Source organism: Python bivittatus, unplaced genomic scaffold, assembly GCF_059951505.1.
Source record: "Python bivittatus isolate LINGU-HERP-01145 unplaced genomic scaffold, Pbiv_v1 ctg000020_np1212, whole genome shotgun sequence".
Classification (NCBI taxonomy): Eukaryota; Metazoa; Chordata; class Lepidosauria; order Squamata; family Pythonidae; genus Python; species Python bivittatus.
This window is the reverse complement of record NW_028277030.1, coordinates 22,784,245-22,805,376: the sequence shown is the minus strand read 5'-3', so window position 1 is coordinate 22,805,376 and position 21,132 is coordinate 22,784,245. Positions and strand designations below refer to the sequence as shown.

Here is a 21,132-nt window from a genome sequence, read left to right as displayed (position 1 = left end):
AAGACCCAGGAATAGGCTGACAGGGCAGAAGTGGAGATGAACAACAAACTATTGTTCTCTGTTCCCTTGGAATGGCACACCCAACACTCCCCGCCTTATCTGTCAGCCTTGCAAGGTAGTCCAGACAAGAAGCACATCCAGATGAACTAATCCTACTGAACCTAATCCTAGGTTACAATAAAGACTGTTGCCTAGGCTGCAGCTCTTCATCCTGTCTCCCAAGGACAATCCTACATACCAGTACAGTATCTCCTCTGACTCCCAGGATCATGCTGCTCTTACCTCTAACATGTGGACACATGCCAGTCCCTTGTCCAAATAACCCATTACACTCCCATGCTACTCATACCAACCACCATTCATTAATCTGTTACTCATATATGCAATCCCCTACCCCAACATGCACCCACAAAGTACATGCTTCCCATCTACCAGCCCTTCTTCTGGCAAATGCACCCAGCCAGGCTGGTAGCCCACTCAAATATCTCAAAATCCCACCCTACAATAAACTTATAAACCCACCAAAACAATCTGTTCCTTCTTCCACCACCCCCAGCAGCCTCCTCTCACGAGGCTCCAGTTTATGGAAATGATTCCCTGCTACTTTCTCACTGTGGGAAGATCCTCCAATACAGGTGATCCTCGGGTAATGACAGGAATTGGGACCAGCATTGCCATCACTAAGCAATGTAGTCATAAAGCACTACGTCATGTGGCTGCATCGCTTAGTGATGGTAATCTCAGCTGTCCCAGTTGCCGTCATAACCTCAGGACATGCAGGTCATTAAGTGGGAAGAGGTAGGAATTCCAAGTAAGGAACATGGGGGGGCCACAGGGGTGGAGGGTGCCATGGGTGGGTGCTAGGGAGCGTGGATGGGTCAGTGGGGGCTGCAGGAGGAAAGAGGTGCTGCGGGTGGTCGCATGCTGTAAAGTGCAGGTGGTGCTACACAATACAAGATCCCTGAGGTCTCATACTCCATAGTGGGCTCGTCAGGAGAAAAGACAGCGACTTACTGGGGTGACTTGCAACGTTCCCTGCTGGCTTCGCCATTGCCTTTGCATGTGGGAAGCCGGCAGGAAAGGTCGCAAATGGCGATCACATGACATAGTTCACTGCGACTTTGCAATCGCGAGCCGAGCATTCACGCGCCCGGATCACGATCATGTGACCACAGGAATGCTGTGATAGCTGGAACTTTGAGGACTGGTCATAAGTCCATTTTTTCAGCGCCACTGTAGCTTTGAATGGTTGCTGAACAAATGGACGTAAGCCAAGGACTCCCTGTATTCCATTCCAACCCCCCACCCCTCATATGGACAGAACAATGACAAAAAGAAAAAAAGTACTTTCTTCCTGTTGTCCCTCTAATAGTCCTATTTTGTTGTTGTGACTTTTTTCTTCGGCCCAAAACTGGGTCCAGGTAAAACTCAATCTCTGTCAGGCTCTGTCAGGCCACCTTGCTCCACATTTGCATGCAAACACCTAGTGACCTTTTATGCAGGATTTTGCAATCTGATCTGCCAAGGGTGCCCTTTCAGCATCACTAATGGATGAAATCACTTCTGGATAGATGCTCTGGCCTTCCAGGTCCCTCTCCCTCCAACACTAAGACTAACCTCCTCCTGCTCTAGAAAGAATGAACTCCCAGCCACCTGCTAGTGATTCTCCAATGAGACCAAACCATTATCTTTGTCAACTCCGGACCCAGCAGCTGCACCACAGGAAAACCATTCCAAAATACAAGTTCTCAATTTCCTGATCTTCCACTTCCCTTTCTTGCCTTCTCCACTATTTTTTCTTGTCAGTCTCTTTGAAATAACAACTAAATAACCCATAACAGACAATAATGACAAAGTGATATAAAACCTAACATTTCACTCATAAACAGACTATCACTCTGATTGCCAACGGGATGTGTTTATAATCATCCGTTTGGGAGCAGAAAGCATTTATTTCCTTTGTTGTTGGCTGATTTTAAATTCCAAGGATTCTTCAAGACTGAAGTACTAAAGGTGGCTCAGGATTGAACATCAACCTTTGAATGATTCATCTGGAAACTTTATCTCCTGAGCAGTGTATATGGTAATAATCTTAATTGAAAACCAAATACAATCTAAGCTGTTTTGCACTAGCCAATTAATATCTTCTTTTACATCTTCAAGTATCCTGCTACAAAACAAGTTGTACAATAAAGCCCTCTTTAAAAAGTAATTAACTGTAATTATTGAATTGCAAAGCTCACATGTTCTGAGTGAGCAAGACTCGTGTTCTTCTCACTAGCCTAACCAAACATATTGCTACTTCCTTTGGGCAGAATTTTCCTTGGTATAGAATGCTCCAAATACAATACAAATACAAAATACTTTAATGACCAAGTATAAAATATATATAAGGAATTTGTCTTCGGTGACAAACAGCAAGATCAATGGTGCGTTTGGATAGCCACAGGAAATTAATAAATAGTAACAATAACACTGCCCCAGTAAAATAACTTTTCCAAAGGGAGAAGCCACTGTCCAGTACATATCAGGTCATATGGTATTTAACAGAGCAATGGCACAAGGGAAAAAACTATTCCGATGTCTAGATGTTTTAACATATAGTTCTCTGTAGCACCGTCCTGAAGGAAGAAGTTGGAACAGATTATATCCAGGATGAGAAGAGTCTGCAGATATCCTCTGCCCTCCTTTTGACCCTCACAGTATATAGTTCTTCTATAGAAGGCAGGCGGGTTGCAATTATCCTTTCTGCAGACTTAACTATCCGTTGGAGTCTGAATCTGTCCTGTTTGGTTGCAGAATCAAACCAGACAGTTATAGAGGAACAGATAACAGACTCAATGAACTGTACCAAGTAGAACTGTACCAAGAGCTCCTGGGATAATTTAAACTTCCTAAGTTGCCGCAGAAAAAACATCCTTTGCTGTGCCTTTTTAATGATGGCTGTGATGTTAAACGTCCATTTCAGGTCTTGGGAAAGTATAGAACCCAGGAACTTGAAGGACTCTACCACTGATACCGGGCTGTCGAGTATGATAAGGGGAGGAGTATTAGAAGGATTTTCCTATAGTCCACAATCATCTCCAACCACACCACAAGACCAGTGGTGATGCCTTGAGAGACTGCGGGGTAACTGTGGTTTCTTTGTATAGTAAATACATTTCAACTATTGCTAGGAACTCTGTTAATCATGTGGAAGACTACACAATTATTCTAGATTTGAAAGGAAAAACTTTGCAGAGTAGAATTGTGCAAAACATTTTGAGTGCTAACCTTTTCAGTCTCAAAACAGTTTGGATTTGAATATCCACCTTTAATGTCCAGCATTTTGTGATATAATGGGTAATTCTATCTCTTCTTTGTCAAGAGTCAAAAGGTGAAATTTGTCTTCTTTCTTGGGAAGGCGAGTCCAACAAGAACTCTTCAATGTAACAATGATCATATGATGCTGTCTTTCCATTGCTGGATGAATGCTAGGTCTTAAGGCTGGGATGGACAGCTGCTAGTAGCAGATTTATACCAAAGAAACAAAGTGAGTTGATCAATCTTGTTTTTAATAACAATAATTTGTTTTATGTGTAGGATTACTGTTCAAAAACCTGAACCAATAGAGAAAGATGCAGAAACATAGCTATGTTACTGACTTTCCCTGCACTTACTTAGACTTGCCTCCACAATTTTCTTCTCAGTTACTTGTTTGTTCTCCTTTTTATCTCCTTTCCTTAAGTCTAGTTTTAATACATCTAAATGTAAGAGAAAAACATGCAAGATCTTCTAGGGAAAAATGTAGAGCTACAAGTTTACCTCTTCAGTTAGTGCGAGTAGAACACAAAAAGAGAAGTGAACATCTACTCCCAGGACAAAAAGGAACTACTAAATAGATGGAAATCCAGCTCAAAAAGCCCCCTTCCCACATCATTAGAACCTTGCAAACAACTAAAAATAACCATATTAATAGTTTTGACACAGCTAATCACATGCTTTTAAATTAAAAACTATGTTTAAATTCAGTAAGGTGTCCAGACCTAATTTCAATGTATCTTAAAGTAAAAATCCTTTATGAAACAAATGCACATAGATCTAGCTAAACAATGCACAAAAAATAAGTGATTCTGCTGCTTCAAGGCCATTGAAATGAATGAGATGTTCATCACCACAGTGCTTCATGAATTGCATCCAAAGCATGTAATACTATAAACCTCGTGCCCTGTATTTACAATTAAACTTAAATAGCAATAAAATATCATGCTAAAAAAAGTGGCAAAAAACCATTTATAGTTTTTCTGCAAACATCAGTGCAGTCCATCTTTCAGAATTATGAGGACATCTTGAGGTGGTAAATGTCATAACAATTCCCCAAAATGAAAATAACGTTTATTTCTAAAAATAAAAAACCATCATGAGCAATTTCAGCAACATTCAGCTAAGTGATGATCTGTACAATTTACAGAAAACTTACTGTTATGATTTCAAAAATCGCTGGACTATGAAAATTTGAATCCGCCTTTTTTCTCATAAAGTTGCCTCTAAAATGTTTTGCAGGCTAGAAACAGAGTACTGTCTACTCATAAATGAGGGACGGAGCAGCTACCTGCTTCTTCGCTAATTTGCTCAGCTAGCATACTGGCCACAGAGGAGGTCCAGCCCATTATTCCATGGTCATTAGGAAAGCCAATAGGGTGGGTGAAAGAGAAAACAAGCATTCCACCCATCTTTCACCAGCGTGTTCATTCAGTTGGAATTCATTCCACGTATTCATTAATGGGGAATTCCTGATTGTCAATAACTATCAACACATTGCCAATATATATAACTGGCCGAAACCAAGAATGAGAGGATTAAAAACGACCCAACAAATACCAAATTGATATGCCATGTTCAGAATTAGATGTAACATTTTCACTTTCTTGTAGTGAAGTTTTCCCATCAAGTCTTGCATGTTTCATATCACTCAAGAAAAAGCATACTTAACAATAATATTACACTTACATAGCTAGCACGGTATTTGACCTAAAACTTGTAAAATATCTTAATTTCTATTGCAGTAACTGGCAACAATGAAACTGATCTATTAAAGCCATGGACCATTAAAAAAGGAAAAAATGTTTAAAATTAAAAATGATATAATCTGAACAAAATATTCAAGAATTACTTTATTATGATACAAATAAATATGTATATGTGCATAAAATATGCAAAATATAATATACATACTATACAAATCAAGGAATTTTTACAATCATAATTAATGTAGATAGAATTACACATCTTGAAAAGTAATTTGCCAGGTATAAATGCACTTATTTCATTATTGTAATCTAATTTTCCTTCCAGAATAAGGCTATTTTGGATTAATTGGGAAGTAAGAAACAAGAATTGTGGGATGGAGAATAATTAAGTATAATATGTATTAAAAATGGGAATATGAAAAAATCTTCAGATTTGTTATCAAAAGTTGCTTGATCATCTCTGATCACTGGATATTGTTCACAAGACCTCAATTAACAACACGAGTTCCTGATTTGGAGACATAATCCAAGATGATTCTAACATTTTCATACATTAAGACACAAAAATGAGACATGCTTGATTCAGCAGTGACTGAAGTTTCATGAATTACTGAGCCAGCTCCTTTGTGGAAAAAAAATAAAGGTTTCCTCAAGTCAAGCTTGACTCCTGGTGACAGTTTTCATGGCAACAGTATAGAAATGGCTTGTTTTTGCCTTCTTCCCTGTCAGCTCTAGCTTTTTGGATAATCAAGTACTATTAAATTAAGGCAATGACCTAGGGAGTATTTACACCTTTGGAAAGAGCTCTTATCACTTTCAGTTTACATTTTCTTTACTCTAGGTATTAAAAAGATACTCTGTTTCTATTTCTTGCAAGGGAATGTTTTTGTATGAATGGGTGCTCACATGGAAGATCATTCACATGCAGGTTGTGTGGAGGAGTGACACCATTATTTCCCATTCCTTTTTAAGGCCAACCTTTGTGGAATGTATAGACCTGAACTGGAATAATGTAGGAAGAATCCTTCATTCAACAATCAAATCATACAAAGCAATATGCCAAAAATAAATAAATAAATAAATAAATAAATAAATAAAAAAAACAAAAGCAAACAGACTTACAGTAATTGAAAGCCTTTCGTTCTTGTGGTCAAATTCTAGTTTTCCAGAATACGACAGTTGACTTAACAAAGAATCGAAGTAATATTTGCATCGCAGAGTAAGATATCTTCAAAATGAAAATATTTAAAAAATAAAGATATAAAAGGAACTGGAAATTTATTCAAAATGTATACATAAGCATAGGCGAAAGGGACATTTCCAACATGATTTGAAATAATTGTTCTGTTCATATATTAAATAAAGATGAAAAATCAATTGTTATACAGGTAGTCTTCATTTAGCAACCACAGTTAGGACTGTCAGCTTTGTCATTAAGTGAAGCAGTTGCTAAGTGGGAAATCACATGATCCTGAATGTGAATTCCTTTTCCTCACTCTGCCACCCTTTGGAATGCTCATCCCAGTACTGGGATAATTAGCAAGAAGGAAATTAATGTTTGTATTTACATTCATTAGAGAAGAAGGGATTACAAGAGAGTAAGCAGGCACACAATGGAGAATACACAACAAAAGGAATGCAGTGGCACCAACAGCCCAGAGCACACTTTGTGGCCCTGCTTACTCCTAGTAATCCCTTCCTCTCCAATCTCTTTGCTCCGCAAGGGGAGAGAAAAGAAAAACAACGGGTCAGCACAGGACAACGCGTACTGACTGTAATGGCAATCATGAGACTAAGGGACGCTGCAAAGATCATAAATGCGGGCATAAGTCATAAAATTATTTTTTCAGCACTATCGTAACTTTGAATTAGGCAGTTGGTAGGCGAGGTCTACCTGTATTTTTTTTCCAAAGCAGCAAATTAACAAGCCGACATATAAACAAGCAATTGGACAAAACCTACCAAAAAATCCCAGGACTGCAGACTATACTGAGAATTTAAAAGAACACATCATAATATGAGATCACATAACATAAGCAGTGCCCTGCTGTATCAGATCCTTGGCCTATCTAGTCCAGTGGTCTGTTCTCACAATGGCCAAACGACTGCATAAGGAAGCCTATCAGTCTCCCAGCAGATGGCCTTCAGAGGTAGTCACACTGCCATCAAGGCTAATAGCCACTGATGCCCATGACTTTCATGAATGATCCCCATGACTTTCTGAAGATGTCAATGGCAAACGCCTTCTATGATGTTGCTAGGAAAGCAGGAAAACATAATAGAAACATTCATGTCACTAGAAGACACACTTGACTCAAGGGAGACATAACCTTTTTGCCTGGACATTCAGCCTCTTCATAGTCCAAGTACTCAGATCAGAAACTCTTGCACCATAGTTTCTGTTTCATGTGGCATTCAGAATCCAAGGAGTCAAGTCTCTGAAGCAGTGAGTTACGTTCTAAACTACAGATGAAGGCAGAAGAAGCAACACAGTCCCCTCCACAGGTAACGTGAAAACAGAGGAGGGAGATAGTGTACTCATCCCTGAAGGGGGATTATCTAAATTAAGCAACCACCAGTTCCCAAGCAGATAAGGGGAGGGCAAGCTGAGAGCAGGAGGTGGAACTGACAGGTCCAACAAGCTCAAAGATGGTGTTCCATAACGGGGGTGGGTGAGGTGTCAGTCTGGATGATGGTGGGTGGTCCTATGTCTTATGCCTAGACTCTGCGGCTTATGGAATGAGATTGCCTAGCAACTTTGGGGGAGGGAAGCTCTACTGCTACCCCTTTATCCTTCTTAGTGCATTACCTGACATGCCCTGCCAAAGACAAAGTAGACAGAAGCCCCATCCTAGAAACAATTAAATAACCAGTTCTCATGAACCAGACTGAACATACCTGCTGCTCAGTCTCCTGCACGTGGTTATAATTACTGAAAAAAGCTAATATTTCGACCAAAAACTCTACTTGAAAAGTTTTATATATTTTTATGGCACTGACAAATAAAAATTAAATAACAGGACTATTTTTGAAGAGAAATGTACTTGCAGCAAACAGTGCCCTTTTGCTTACTGACTTCAATCTCTTAACATGTATGCACAGTGGTTTAATTATGCAAAAATATAACTGTTGTTTTGTATCATCACATTGGTTCTTGTTAACATGAAACAGGTAAGTCACAAATATCTAAATAACTTCAAACTGCCATTGCCTTTTATTAGATCCTTGTTTAAGTCACTAGATATCTTTAAAAATATTACACACAAACATAATACCTACCTTCTAAAATGCAGATATGTTTTATGTCTCTTAACCATCACTTCATCCAATAGTTTTATGAATTTCTTCAAATTTTTGCTTTTGCTTTCTGCACTCTGATATTTTTCTTTTGCTTCCTGAAGCTGCCTGCATATAAATTAAAAAAAGGAAAAAAGAAAAAAAGAAAAATAAATATTATTTAGCTTGGAACCAATATCAAGTTAATCTAGGGAAATTCTAGGATAGAAAGATGCCTATAACCTGATACAGCCGCCTATGTTCTAAGGAAGTTTCTCTGGATGCCTAGAAGACTATTTTGAACAATTTCACAGGAATAGCTGGGAAAAGGAAGGATTGCCCCAAACTGAACAATAGAATTTGGGGACCCCCCAATGATAGTGATTTTCAACAATGAAAAACAAGTATTCTTTCACAGAACACAACAACACAGTTATAGACAGGCCCTACCTTGCATGATTTTAAAAAGAGGTTAAACAATTGAGGATAAGTGTGTAACAATCATTCAATTAAACGGGGTCTCATATTCTAATACAAATGCAATTATTTGTCCCCAAACAATAGGAAAGAGTTGCTAATAGGTTGACTTGTTTGTCCCCAAAATACAAGGCTATCCACTATTTGGGATGGAGTCAAGACTAATCTAGGGAGGCTCCTCTATATTCAGTTGCAGAGGGAATCATTTATATCTATATAGCATCTTTCAGCTGAAACTCTTCAGTTGAAAATAGTTTACAACATATTTCAAAACAATAAATTAAGATGCATTAGAACCAAGAAAAACAGAGATGTTACCTAGCACAAAGTTAGTAGGCAAAAAAGGCAAGGGAATTTCATGAAAGGAAGTTTAACCACTCAAATGTCATTAATCTGGGCCAGGATTTTACTATGACACATTAATATGCCTCCTTCTTTTACATAATTCTACAATTTCAAATATTTACTTAAAATATTTGAATGCTTCCCTATAATTAGGTTCTATGAGTAGCATAATACACTAACATTAAAAAGTAAAAAATGAAACATAAATACATAAAATCAGAAACAATACAGAGTATTAAAACAAAACAAATTTCACTTGACCCTAAATTTACATATATAGATTTTTAAATTGACGGATGGTAATTGGATAGGAGGTACACATGGAAGAATCTTTTAGGCAATCCCATTTTAGGCTTTAAAATCCTTTAAACTAATAAAGTAAAAAAACCTTGATTTAATGGACTAATTGGTAAGGGGGGGGTGGGGAGAAAGGATTGAACCAGTGGACAAAATCTGAATTCAGACAGCTTTGCTGATGTCTGCTGATTGGCAAAGCAGTCCAGATGGTGTTCGCCTATTTTACATCCATTATATAATGTAAAATTTACTTAAATAAAATGTATGCAAATTAAATAAATCTGGATTAATTAGTCATTCAGCTTTAACAGAACCCTTTTCTCCCCAACTGTTTAGTAACATCTCAATTTTACTACATTTAAATTATTTTAAAGGCAATCCCACATGCAGTGCATTGTCAAATGGTCCAAAAGGAAATTACCAGAGCAGAATTAATTGTTATTTTGGGATTTCCATCCAGATATACTTGCCTCTGGCAGGCATCAATTATAGCAGGCATGAAGGAACATATACAAGTATTCAGAAATTAAAGAAATATATGTAGTTTCCAATTTTTTAATTTATCTGGACCACTGACCATTATGTTTTTTTGAGGCCTACTACTTAAATCAGAGGGCAATACTGCAGAATCTGCAGGCACCACACAATTTATCCCATTGACTTGGGCAGGATCCAAAACTTAAATAGAATTTTTTAAAAAATCAAATGCCCCATATCATGGGAGATTGCTAAAATCTTATAAGATCTGGCATTCTTGTGAAAATCATGTGAGATTTAATAAATGCCAACATATGAATTTTGGCAATTTGCCCAAAACGTGTGCACACACAAAAATAATTTTCTCACATTCCATTAGCAGCCAGCAGACCACAGGCTGGGAATCAATGATATAGGGTACAGGTGTCTCCTACACATTCACTCACCCACACATATAAAATTCACTTACACACATACACACACACACACTGCATTTACCTTATTATTTCTTCTCTATCTCCAGTACGTTCTCTTTCTGAATTTATTTTTTCTCTCAAGTGATTCATTTCTGTATCAAGACTTTTAAAAGTCCTATTTACTTCTATTCGCTCTGGATGGATCTTTGAAGCCTTTGCAATCACTTCCTAATAAGTATGTTAAAATATGGCAAAAGATAATTTTCACTAAGTTTTTGGATGAAAACAATGTAGTAATATAGAAAAAATTAATAAAGTGAAGTGAAACTAAAATAAAGTGAAACTAAGTATAGTAAAGGGAAGAGGAGGAATATTTTAAAGCAAAAAGCACAGACAAGGTTTTAAAAACATTTAAAAAATTAAGAGCAAGTATAGGTGTGAAGGAAGAAATACATAAAAGCTGAATACAATAAAATCTGAACAGGAACATGCTGCATATTTCTGGCCAATAAAGGAAGTTAAAGCACTGCTGGATGCCTCCTCACGTCAAACTGAGAAAGGCCTATTTCAAGTTATTTATACTGTTCTAGGGTTTTAAATTATACTGCTCTAATTTATTATTTAACATTTAATGTAACATATTTACATATTACTTAACATATTTAAAATTTAAACAATCCTTTAGAGTACACACATACACAAACACAAACACACACAATTGTTTGGATTTGTCCCAACTCCTTAAAGCAGGAGTCTCTTTTCCCAGGACTATGCAAATACCCTTTCCAAATGCAGCTCAAACTACGGAAAAGACCCACTTGGTTTAAGCAGTTAATAGCCATCTTTATGCCCAGATCTAGGAAAGGCCCTGCATACTTGATATTAGAAAATATTGGGAAGAGGAAGTGAGTCCTAGAAGCACAGGTATTAAAAAAAAACCAGGGACCATTAGGCCATGTTAATTAAAATCAACTCCACAAAAATACGTAAGATACATATTAAAATAAGCAATAGGGAATGTTATCACCATTTCCATCATTTAGTAGTTAGCTCTATTGCAAAGAATTTTTTTCAGTCATACTAAAGAAAATAAATACCTCTAATTCTCTCTTTTTTGTAGCTAGATCATGCCTAAGTGTTTTTATGGATTCCAAATGGAGTTTTTCTTTTTCTTCATAATGCTTCAGTTTGCTTTTACTTCTCTCCAGATCATCAACTGCCTGATGTAATTCATCCTATTAGCAGCAAATCATTACAAAACATAAATTATGTTAATATTAATGTGCCAGTAACCTAAATTTAATAAAGTCATAATTGAATTTAGCTGTTTAACACAGAAAGTCCAATAAAATTGGGCATAATTTCTGTATTAGAAAATGAAACTAGTAATCAATACTATTATGAAATAACAATTTGTACTTTTTGATATCAGGTGAAACAAGCACAGACAAATTCTGTTAAATCCAGAGTTGACTACTGCACTTTCTTCCATTGAAAGAAGAAACTGAAATCTTGTGCAAGCTCCAAGGGAAAAGAACTCTGGAGATTCAGTGGGTGCACAGGTCAAAATAAAAGTGTTTCTTTCCCTTGCCTGCATTTTTTTAAAAATATGTGATATGAAATATGTAGCATTAGTTTAAAGAATGATCATTTTGAGGAAGAATTATAGATTGTGTTGGCACTCCTATCCAAAATCTGCTCACTCAAGGTTTTTATTGACTAACTAGAGATTTTTCATGTAGTTCTGTACTTTATACAACTACAGTGGAACCTCGGTTTACGAACTTAATTTGTTCCGTGACTCTGGCCACAACCCGAATTGGTTGCAACCCGAAGGAAATTTCCCCATAAGGTTCAATGTAATTACTGTTAATCCGTTCTGGCGTGGAGGACAGGGAGGCGGCTATTGCTTGGAGGGAGAGTCCCCCTCCCTACGACCACGTGTCAGGGGCGGAAAATGGCCGCGGACCACGTGTCAGGGGTGGAAAAATGGCCGCAGACCACGTGTCAGGGGCAGAAAATGGCCACGGACCACGTGTCAGGGGCGGAAAAATGGCCGCAGACTGTGTCACGGGAGGGAAAATGGCCGCGTATCCTGCTCGTACCCCGAGGCGGAGTTCGCAAACCGAGGTAAATTTTTGCGCTGGAGCTGGTCATAACCCGAAAAGTTCGTTAACAGAGGCGTTTGTAACCCGAGGTACCACTGTAGTTAACTAGCTGGCGTCCTATTCTATATTCAGGCCAAATTGTGGATCACTATATCTACTATTCTGATTAATTGTATCTACTATTTTGAATTTTCTGATCCCTCAAACATAATAATTAAAATCTTTTAAATGTCAATTAAAAGATGTAGATAAACTATCCGTTGTTTTACTCTTTACATATGTTCTTGTTCATTCTACCCACTGTATTTAATAGTAATACTACCTTGATTGTAGCTGATTCTTCTTCTACTTGATTAATTTTGTCTTTGATGGCTGCACATTTCTGTTCTTCCTCTTGTAAAATATGTTTCAGTTCCTCCATTTTTGCCTTCTGCTTAAGTATACGTTCCTTAACAGTATCTATCTTCTGTTGGTAATCATGAATTTCTTCTTCCTGATGTAAAGAAAAATCCATTAAAAAAACCTAATTTGAATTACTAGTCATAAATTTATGTTTCAGTCTGACAACCCAAGGAGAGCAAGGAGACTACAGATTGTATCATAGTGCAAGAAGTTTTAACACTATTAGCTTTATTGTAACACAAGCTTTTGTGGGGTCAGTTTCCCTGGACTATTACAAGGCAAAAATCAGGTTTATCCCAATGTGTTATTGCTATTAGTTTTATCCTTTACAATCAAGAAGATCTATTCTCCATCACATTTCAGATTTATTATTTCCACAAGGATGTGGTGGTAATTATTATTTTACCAAAAGCATGGGAAACATACAACTATTTTAATATTGTTTCACCAACTACTTTGGAAGAGAGATTTGTAAGTATTCGGTATGCAAACAATGTGTGTCTATATTTGTAGTGAAGAGCTATAAAATATACTACATGCTATTACTGAGTAGCTTTTAAGATAGATTGATACTCTCTTTAGAGTATTATATGGTGTTACTCATCATGGATACACAATTTTATTTATTATTTATTAATTACACTACAGGTAATTCTTGCTTAATGACTGCTTCAGACAGCAGTTGTTCACAGTTACAAAGGTGCTGAAAAAGTAACTTTGTGACCAATGCCCACATTTATGACCTTTGCAGCATTTCTCTCAATCATATGTTCACCATGAGTCAGTATGTGTTGTCCTGTGTAAATCATAAATACAGTCATGGTCACATTTTTCAGTTAGTGACCACTTCGTTAAACAACCAAGTCACTGGTCCCAACTGTGGTCACTAAATGATGACTACCTGTAGTACAATATTTGTATTCAAAGTTCTAAAGATTCATAAACAACTTCTGCAGACATTCATTCACTTGTTTCTTCCTCAGATGCTAAAGAAATAATGCAACTCAGCAAATAAACACAGTTTTTCAGAAATAATAGTATCCTTCACTGCATGAATTACTGTCTGTCCTCATTAGTTACACCTCTGTGTATCAGATAAAGGCAGGAAGTATCCAAACAGTTCTTACTAATGTAGAGATGACCACTGATTGGCGTTCTTCTACATTTTCAAGGCCAGTAATTCCTGAGTTTGTTTTTCTTATTTCTATCTGTAACAGAAATGAAAATAAATGTTAAAAATCCATTTAGGTTTCAAGAGACATTTTAATATCTTACGATCTTAACATGTGATTAATTCAACCATTTTTTTCCAAGCTGCCCATCTTCAAGTTTCATCATCCACATCCACTTAGTTTTTCACACATGGCTTCTCCATTTTGGCTTTCTTTTTGTAAAATAAATGATGACATGGTGTAATATGTCATCTGTTGTTGTTCACCTGAGGTTGTATTTACCTACTTTTGAGAACTGCTAAGGACCAGATGATTTTTATTATGTCCTGATACGTAAAACCATAGAACTCAGAGGGTGTACTTTCTTTCACAGTGAAGCAAAATGGGATGGAAGTGCTTATTATATGGAATATGGAATGGAAGCGCTTATGAGCCACAGCATAGAGAGGCTTAGTTATTCTACATCTCAATTAAGTCTCAAAGCTTGCAACTTTCAAGAAAACGTCCCCTGGAGCTATCTGAATCCATCTTCCTGGAGCAGAGCGACCTAATCTTGACACTGCCCTTGAAGAAGAGAACATGCTACAACAGTCCAAATCCAACATGTAGTGGTCTGTTAAGCAGAAGTGCATTATTCCCATATACAGTTAAAAGACTGATGGTATGAGCTGCCTCATTGATTTGATTTGGATTTCTCTTCTGTTCGCTCACTTTGCATTTTGTAAATTGATAAACAATTACAATATATATTTTTGAAAGCATTCTTACTTTACCGCATTTTTTCACACCTGCCTAAAACATTTGCACAGTACATACACTACATACAATATAGCACATATTCTTGAAACTAAGAAAGTCCTGGATCAGGGCCTGAAAAAGGAGATTCACTAATTTGCTAACAATAAATTAGCTATAGATTTATCTTTTATGAAAATGGAGCCAAACTTTTAAAAAATTCTTACTACTAACCTAGAAAATGCAAAACAAACTGATGGAACTGCCATTTTATAAAGCATCTTGCTGAAAGCTAAGGGTATACCTACAACTCATAACCTAGATACAAATATGAGCATTTCCAAAAATCAAAATAAATAGTAAATAATATCAGAATACAATGTATTCACTCCATTACAATAATCTGTGCTTCCATTATGAAATGATAATTCCTATCTAAACTTTGGATATATATACTCCATTTCATTGTGAGGAAACCTTCACTGGTTATGTCTGGCCCATTAATTCCTTCCTTCCATTCTATCATTTTCATCCCTTCCTTAATGCATTCACCACATATGTCCTTATCTCTCTTTCATATTATCTATTTTAATGATATTACACCTCCAGTCTGAGTTCAATGAAGTCACATAACTAGCTAGTTGCAAATTAATTTCTATCTTTTCTGGAGTTTTTATAATCCACCTAGGAAAAACTTGTGTCAGTGGTTTTTGTGCTTTTAAGAGGACAGTGTATGATAATATACTCACTTTCTTACCCCTTCAAAGTAAAAAAAATGAGAATGTTAAAAGTGCAGTAAGTAATTTACTAATTACAAAGTAATTCAAATGTATTGATTTGTGTGTGAAAATGTTTTTAACACACCAAATGACATAAAGCTCAGTTATAATAAATTGCTCATATATAAAAAAGAACCTGCTATACTGTAGTAGATACCAGGATAACTTTTACTTTCCAATATAGGTTGCTCACTATGTTCTTCTTACCTGTAATTTTTTTTTGTGCTGATGATGATCAATAAGAAATTGTTTGTTCTCTCTTATATCAATTTCAACAGAATGTATTTGCTGTTGTATTGCCAAGAGATGAGCTTTTCTGTTTTCAACTTCTCTCTCCAAATTACTTAAAGACATAAAGAATTAATCACAACAACTCCTTAGCCAGAAACCTATTTTTATAAGAAGCTGAAGAAACTGATATAAATTATTTAGATGAACTCGGAATAATCAGCTTGAAATGTCCTGTCCTTATAAAATAGTTGAGGGCTGTTTTAAATACTGTGCTCTTAAAATGAGATTAATAAAATAAAATAAAAATTCATGTATACTGGGATATCACAGAGAATATTTAATTAGGACTGGCTGCAGCAGATGCAGTAAGGAGTTATCAACCATTTGAGGGGCTTTCTTTCAACAAAGGGACAAGGAGGAAGACTTTCAAGCAATACAGACAACACTTTAGAGTTGTTCTGTCCAGGCATATTTTCTTTTATAACTTTATTTTGTATTATCAGAATTAATTCTGATGCTAGGTTACAGTAATAGTGATTACACACACATACAATTTTTCTATTAATTAATTTGCCATAATAATTATCTACCACATAATTTAAATAACAGAAAAAATAGCAGAACTGATGCAGAAAGAGTTCTCATAGTTTATTCTAACCTTATGTCTGCTTCTACATCTCTGCTGAGAAATCTAGATCTTTTATTTTCAGAAGAGTAATATCTTTCCTCAAACACCTGATCACCATCAGCAGTGAAAGCTTCCTTACAATTTTTGGGAGGCTTGTTGTGCTGCATAACACTTCGAGCTTTATAATTATTCTAAGAAAAAATAAACACATAAACGATTTACATATAAACATGCAATATTTACAACTCAGAGAGATTTAAAACAGAAGGCTCTGAAAACTTTTTTGAATGTGACTATCAGTACAACTGTCTTTTTAAATATTCAGCTGAATACCAATAGACTTATCCCAATACTCTGTTGTCTGGATTTATCTTTATGCAAGAATTATTTCAAGAACTCACTCTCTCAAGATCATGGCTATATCCCCTTGATGTAACAGCCAACAGAACCTGCCTTAAATCAAATCTTGATTTTAACTTCTGCCTTGTTATAGCTGATGAAACCAGCAAGCCTTTTCTTTACATCCTATTATCACTCCCTTTAAACTCCAATATCCATTCTCTCTTATATAATAGCAAGACAACTTGATAAACATCTGAACATGATTTGGTAGAAGTAAAACACAAACAGCATGTATTTAATGAGAAGGATTATCATTAGATTAGATTATCTAATCCTAAACAAGATGAATTATCAGAAAAATATCATGCTAACATTCCGTATGTATTACTAGTATGATAGTGAATTCTTACTTTAATCAGCAGGATGGTTTCTATGTTCCTCATGTCAATTAAACAGTTGGCTACTACTGCATTGTCAAAGTCTAATGCTGCCAAAACTGTTGGGAAGTCAGGATGAAAAACAGCCCTGTGAAATGTTAAAACAATAAGGTACATTTTTGTGACAATGCATGAGATTAGGAATTAATTTTTATATCCAGTGAGTCTGTTCCACAAATGGAAGTTATCTTTGGTTTGGTGGAAATTTCTGGTAATGGGCATAAGAAGGCATAGGAAACCTTAAAATATTTCTACCTTGAAAGGAAACCTGGAGGTTTACAGGTTTTGTCATGAGGAATAAAACTTGGCAATTTTGTGTGGCATCATTCAGAATTTTTCACTGTTTTGAGTGCTACAATTGGGCTATAGTTTTATGAGTTTTAATTGGGGAAAAAAAATAAAAACAATCCAGAATGGCAAATATCAGATATGAACGGGATTGGTTTAGATCTGAAAGGATAATTCAGGAGTAGAACAGTTAAGAAGAAAGCAGCAGTCAAATACATGGCCAGAAAAAAAGATTACTGCATACCATCTCCCAAATTTTTAGAGAATTCCCCAAACTTCAAGAACAAATTTTCAGAGAATGTATGTTTCCTCCTTTTCATTAATAAAGGCTTCTACTGGGTCTGTATATAAAAGGGCATCACTGAGTATAAATTATGAATTCTATTAAAACAACTCAAAAATAGGAGCAGAGCAGTGTTTACAAGTAAAATGTCAAGAATAGTTATCAATATGCCATTGTGAACTACTATAGTGAGCTAAAGGTGACAGAAAAAAATCTCATATTTATTGATGCAATCTCAGAACTTACTTACAAAGCAATTATATGCAAAGCTATTCTGAAATATCTCTCAGTGAGTTTATTTCCAGTATATAAAATTATGACTGAACTTTAATCAAAACAACATTATGCAAACTATACCAGACACCTGGGAATAAAGGAATTGATTTTAATAAAGGCTGATATAGAAATTAGATTTTAAAACAAAAGTCAGATATGCTTACCTTGACTTTACATCATAAACATTGTCCTGAAAACGAATAACAATAATTGGAGGTCGAAAACCAGCTTGACAGTATTTGGACATCAAGGCCTGTAATACTCTTTCATCTTTATGATTATCACAGCAAAATGCAAGAACCAGGTTTTTTAAACATGCTTCAACAGCCAGTGAAAGTTCAGGATCTTTCAGATGAATAAAAGCACCTAAATGTAAGAACTAAATCTCAGTACATAATGTCAAAATAAGCTCTTTCAGTTGTATAGTTTAGGATTGCTAACTGTTTTCCCACAGCAAGCACCTGTATTGGTAGTGTAAGCAGCAATGTAGGCACAGTGTTAATTCAATGACAGCACTTTTTATTTTTTTTTAATGAAACAACAAATGCATATATATTTGTGTGTTTAAATCTCTCACTGCCTATTTTTCCCAAATATGGCATTTTGACAATGGCCTCTGATTATATTCAATCTTATAGTTACCTAAATGTTGTATGAGTTGTGAATTCTCATTGCAACAACTTCTGTAGTAATAATAGTATTAGCCCACTAAAATAAGCACTACTGTGCAAATTGAGAAAATTCCATAAGCTGACTACAAGGCTGAACTAGGAATGGCTCTTCACAATCAAGAAGAGGCCAATTCTACACGCATAAAAGAAGTGCTACTGAATCAGGCTGAAAGCTTATATAGTTCAAATTAATTATTTATAGACTGCTTGTCTGTTATTTGCTTTGGATTCTTTCTTTGCACGTTATCACAACTTCTCCTCAGTTTACGTACCAAACATGAAATACAGTGGTACCTCTAGTTACGAACGCCCCTCCTTACGAATTTTTCGAGATACAACCAGCTCCGGCCCCAAAAATTTACCTCGACTTGCAAACTCCACCTTGAGTTACGAACTGGATCCACGGCCATTTTCCCTGCTGCCACGCGGTCGCGGCTTCCTGTGGGCGAGATTGCGGTAGCAAGGAGACGTTCGGTGAGGCTTGTGGTGTGTTTTGTGGCGTTTGGAAGGTTTTTGGTGTGCTTGTCAGCATGGCTCCAAAGAAAATGCAGAGCAGGCTGGCAACTGACTTTACACAGGTTTTTCCCCAGAACTGAGCCTGCAGCTAAGAGGCAAAGAAGAGAGGAAACCCCTGAAGGAGATCTCCCCGATGTCCCTTTGGAGGGGGACTCTGCCTCCAAACAATAACTGCCTCCCCACCCCATTCTCCCTCTTCATACTGTGCTGTACTGTACTTTTTTTCATGTTTTTGAGGTTTAAAAATAAAATGCATATGTTTCAGAACTGTTTAGCCGTATTTACATTGAACCTTATGGGAAACTTTACCTCGACTTGAGACCAACTCGAGTTGCAACCAGAGTCATGGAACGGATTAAGTTCGTAACTAGAGGTACCACTGTACAATAGGTAGGAATCTAAAAGTCTTGTCGTAGTAATAATATTTCTTACAGGAAAAGCATATCACAAGATAAGAAACACAGTTATAAACACACATATAGAGGCAATACTGCATTTATACTTCAGCCTGAGAATATTAAAGCTGCAATTTAGTACCTCTAATCTATGAGTCAAAGTTTTCATAATTCAATTACGTGGAGAAGAATTCTAACAGGTTACCTAGTGGTCCTATTGGTTTATATGTAAACTGCCCCTGTGCATCAGCCATCTCAATTGCTTCACAAAGGTCTGGCATATATTGTCCAAATCTTTTCATTCTATTGGTTTTACTCTCCTTTAATTGTCTTAGCTGTTGCTGTTGAGAATTCAGTATTTTTTTCACTTCATCATCTTCCTTTCTAAAAAAAACAACAACACTTATTTCTCTCTGAGAAAACATTTCGTATACAACTTAATTTTTTTCTTAGCAAAACTTTTAATTCAGGATTCCAAAGCTATGGTACATGTATAATTTACGTACTTTAGGGCATACTAAAAACTGGGTACCCATGAACACATGCTTGGCCTAAGAATTTGTTTTTAGAAGCAGAATGAAGCTTATTCTTTCAGCCACATATCTACTCTTGTTTTCTATTCAAATATAATTCATTCATTTAGTAATGATCTGCAGTTAGAAGTTTTCACTGATCTACTGAAAATTATTCAAAGATTTACACATACATTTGCTCTACCCTCATACCCACAGGAGGAAAATTGTTTTGAATTCTAAAAACCTATCTTTGTAGGTTTTCTCCCTCTCTCCCTCTCTCTCTCTCTCTCACTCTCTCTCTCTCTCTCCAGAAAAATAGTACAGAATCAAAATGATTTATGCCATTTCCCAGAACTAACCTATACCAAGATTATATATGCATACTTTCCTCTCATGCCATCACTGACTATTTTTTGCAGGTGCTAACTTTGTACCCACAGGGGAGGTATGCAGGCATATGAAGAAGAAAACATGGCATTGTGATTAATGTATATCTTTCTTTACCAGATTTATATATCCCATCGTTTATTCGGGATTTCAAAGTGGCTTACATATTGTTCCTTCTTATTTTTCCCCACAACAATATTCCCTGTGAGATAGGTTGGTCTGAAAGATAGTGACTGACCTAAGTTTCCCGTGGCTAAGAGTAGGCTAGAATCTGGGTCTCCCTCCTCCTGATCCAACACTTTAACCACCAAATCTAATAAACAGTCAAGCCATAGTTATACCTAATAAGCTTACTTAAGTCTAGCAAAATCTTCATCATATGAATGTAGAGCCCGTTGAAACTGTGTTATCTGCTGACCAACTGATTCATCTTGATCGTGTAATGTCTTCAGCTTTTCTTTCAAATAATCTATTCTTCTCTGTTTTTCAACCTTTTCAGGCTCTGAAATCTGTTCAGCACTACAACATTGCACAACTTACAGATTATTTTGTCCAAGCACTGATTTGGTAAAATACTTTGAATTATGAAAAAATAGTAATAAATATTGACATTTTATTTACATCTGGAGTTATATAGTATAGCATATTGTTATTTGGCATAACTTTTATG

At 36.2% G+C, this 21,132-nt stretch overlaps 1 protein-coding gene across 1 annotated transcript in view; it reads right to left on the bottom strand.

Moving 5' to 3' along the window:
• SMC6 (structural maintenance of chromosomes 6) overlaps positions 1-21,132 on the bottom strand; it is a 55,137-nt gene that overhangs the window by 10,251 nt on the left and 23,754 nt on the right. Inside the window, exons 13-24 of the mRNA XM_088135811.1 lie at positions 20,817-20,981; positions 19,766-19,944; positions 18,143-18,344; positions 17,105-17,219; positions 16,383-16,543; positions 15,701-15,836; positions 13,935-14,015; positions 12,728-12,898; positions 11,395-11,532; positions 10,380-10,525; positions 8,289-8,414; positions 6,132-6,237 (exon numbers count right to left, since the gene is read on the bottom strand). Of these exons, the coding sequence (XP_087991937.1) occupies positions 6,132-6,237; positions 8,289-8,414; positions 10,380-10,525; positions 11,395-11,532; positions 12,728-12,898; positions 13,935-14,015; positions 15,701-15,836; positions 16,383-16,543; positions 17,105-17,219; positions 18,143-18,344; positions 19,766-19,944; positions 20,817-20,981 (1,726 nt within the window). The remainder of the gene's footprint in view (positions 1-6,131; positions 6,238-8,288; positions 8,415-10,379; positions 10,526-11,394; positions 11,533-12,727; positions 12,899-13,934; positions 14,016-15,700; positions 15,837-16,382; positions 16,544-17,104; positions 17,220-18,142; positions 18,345-19,765; positions 19,945-20,816; positions 20,982-21,132) is intronic.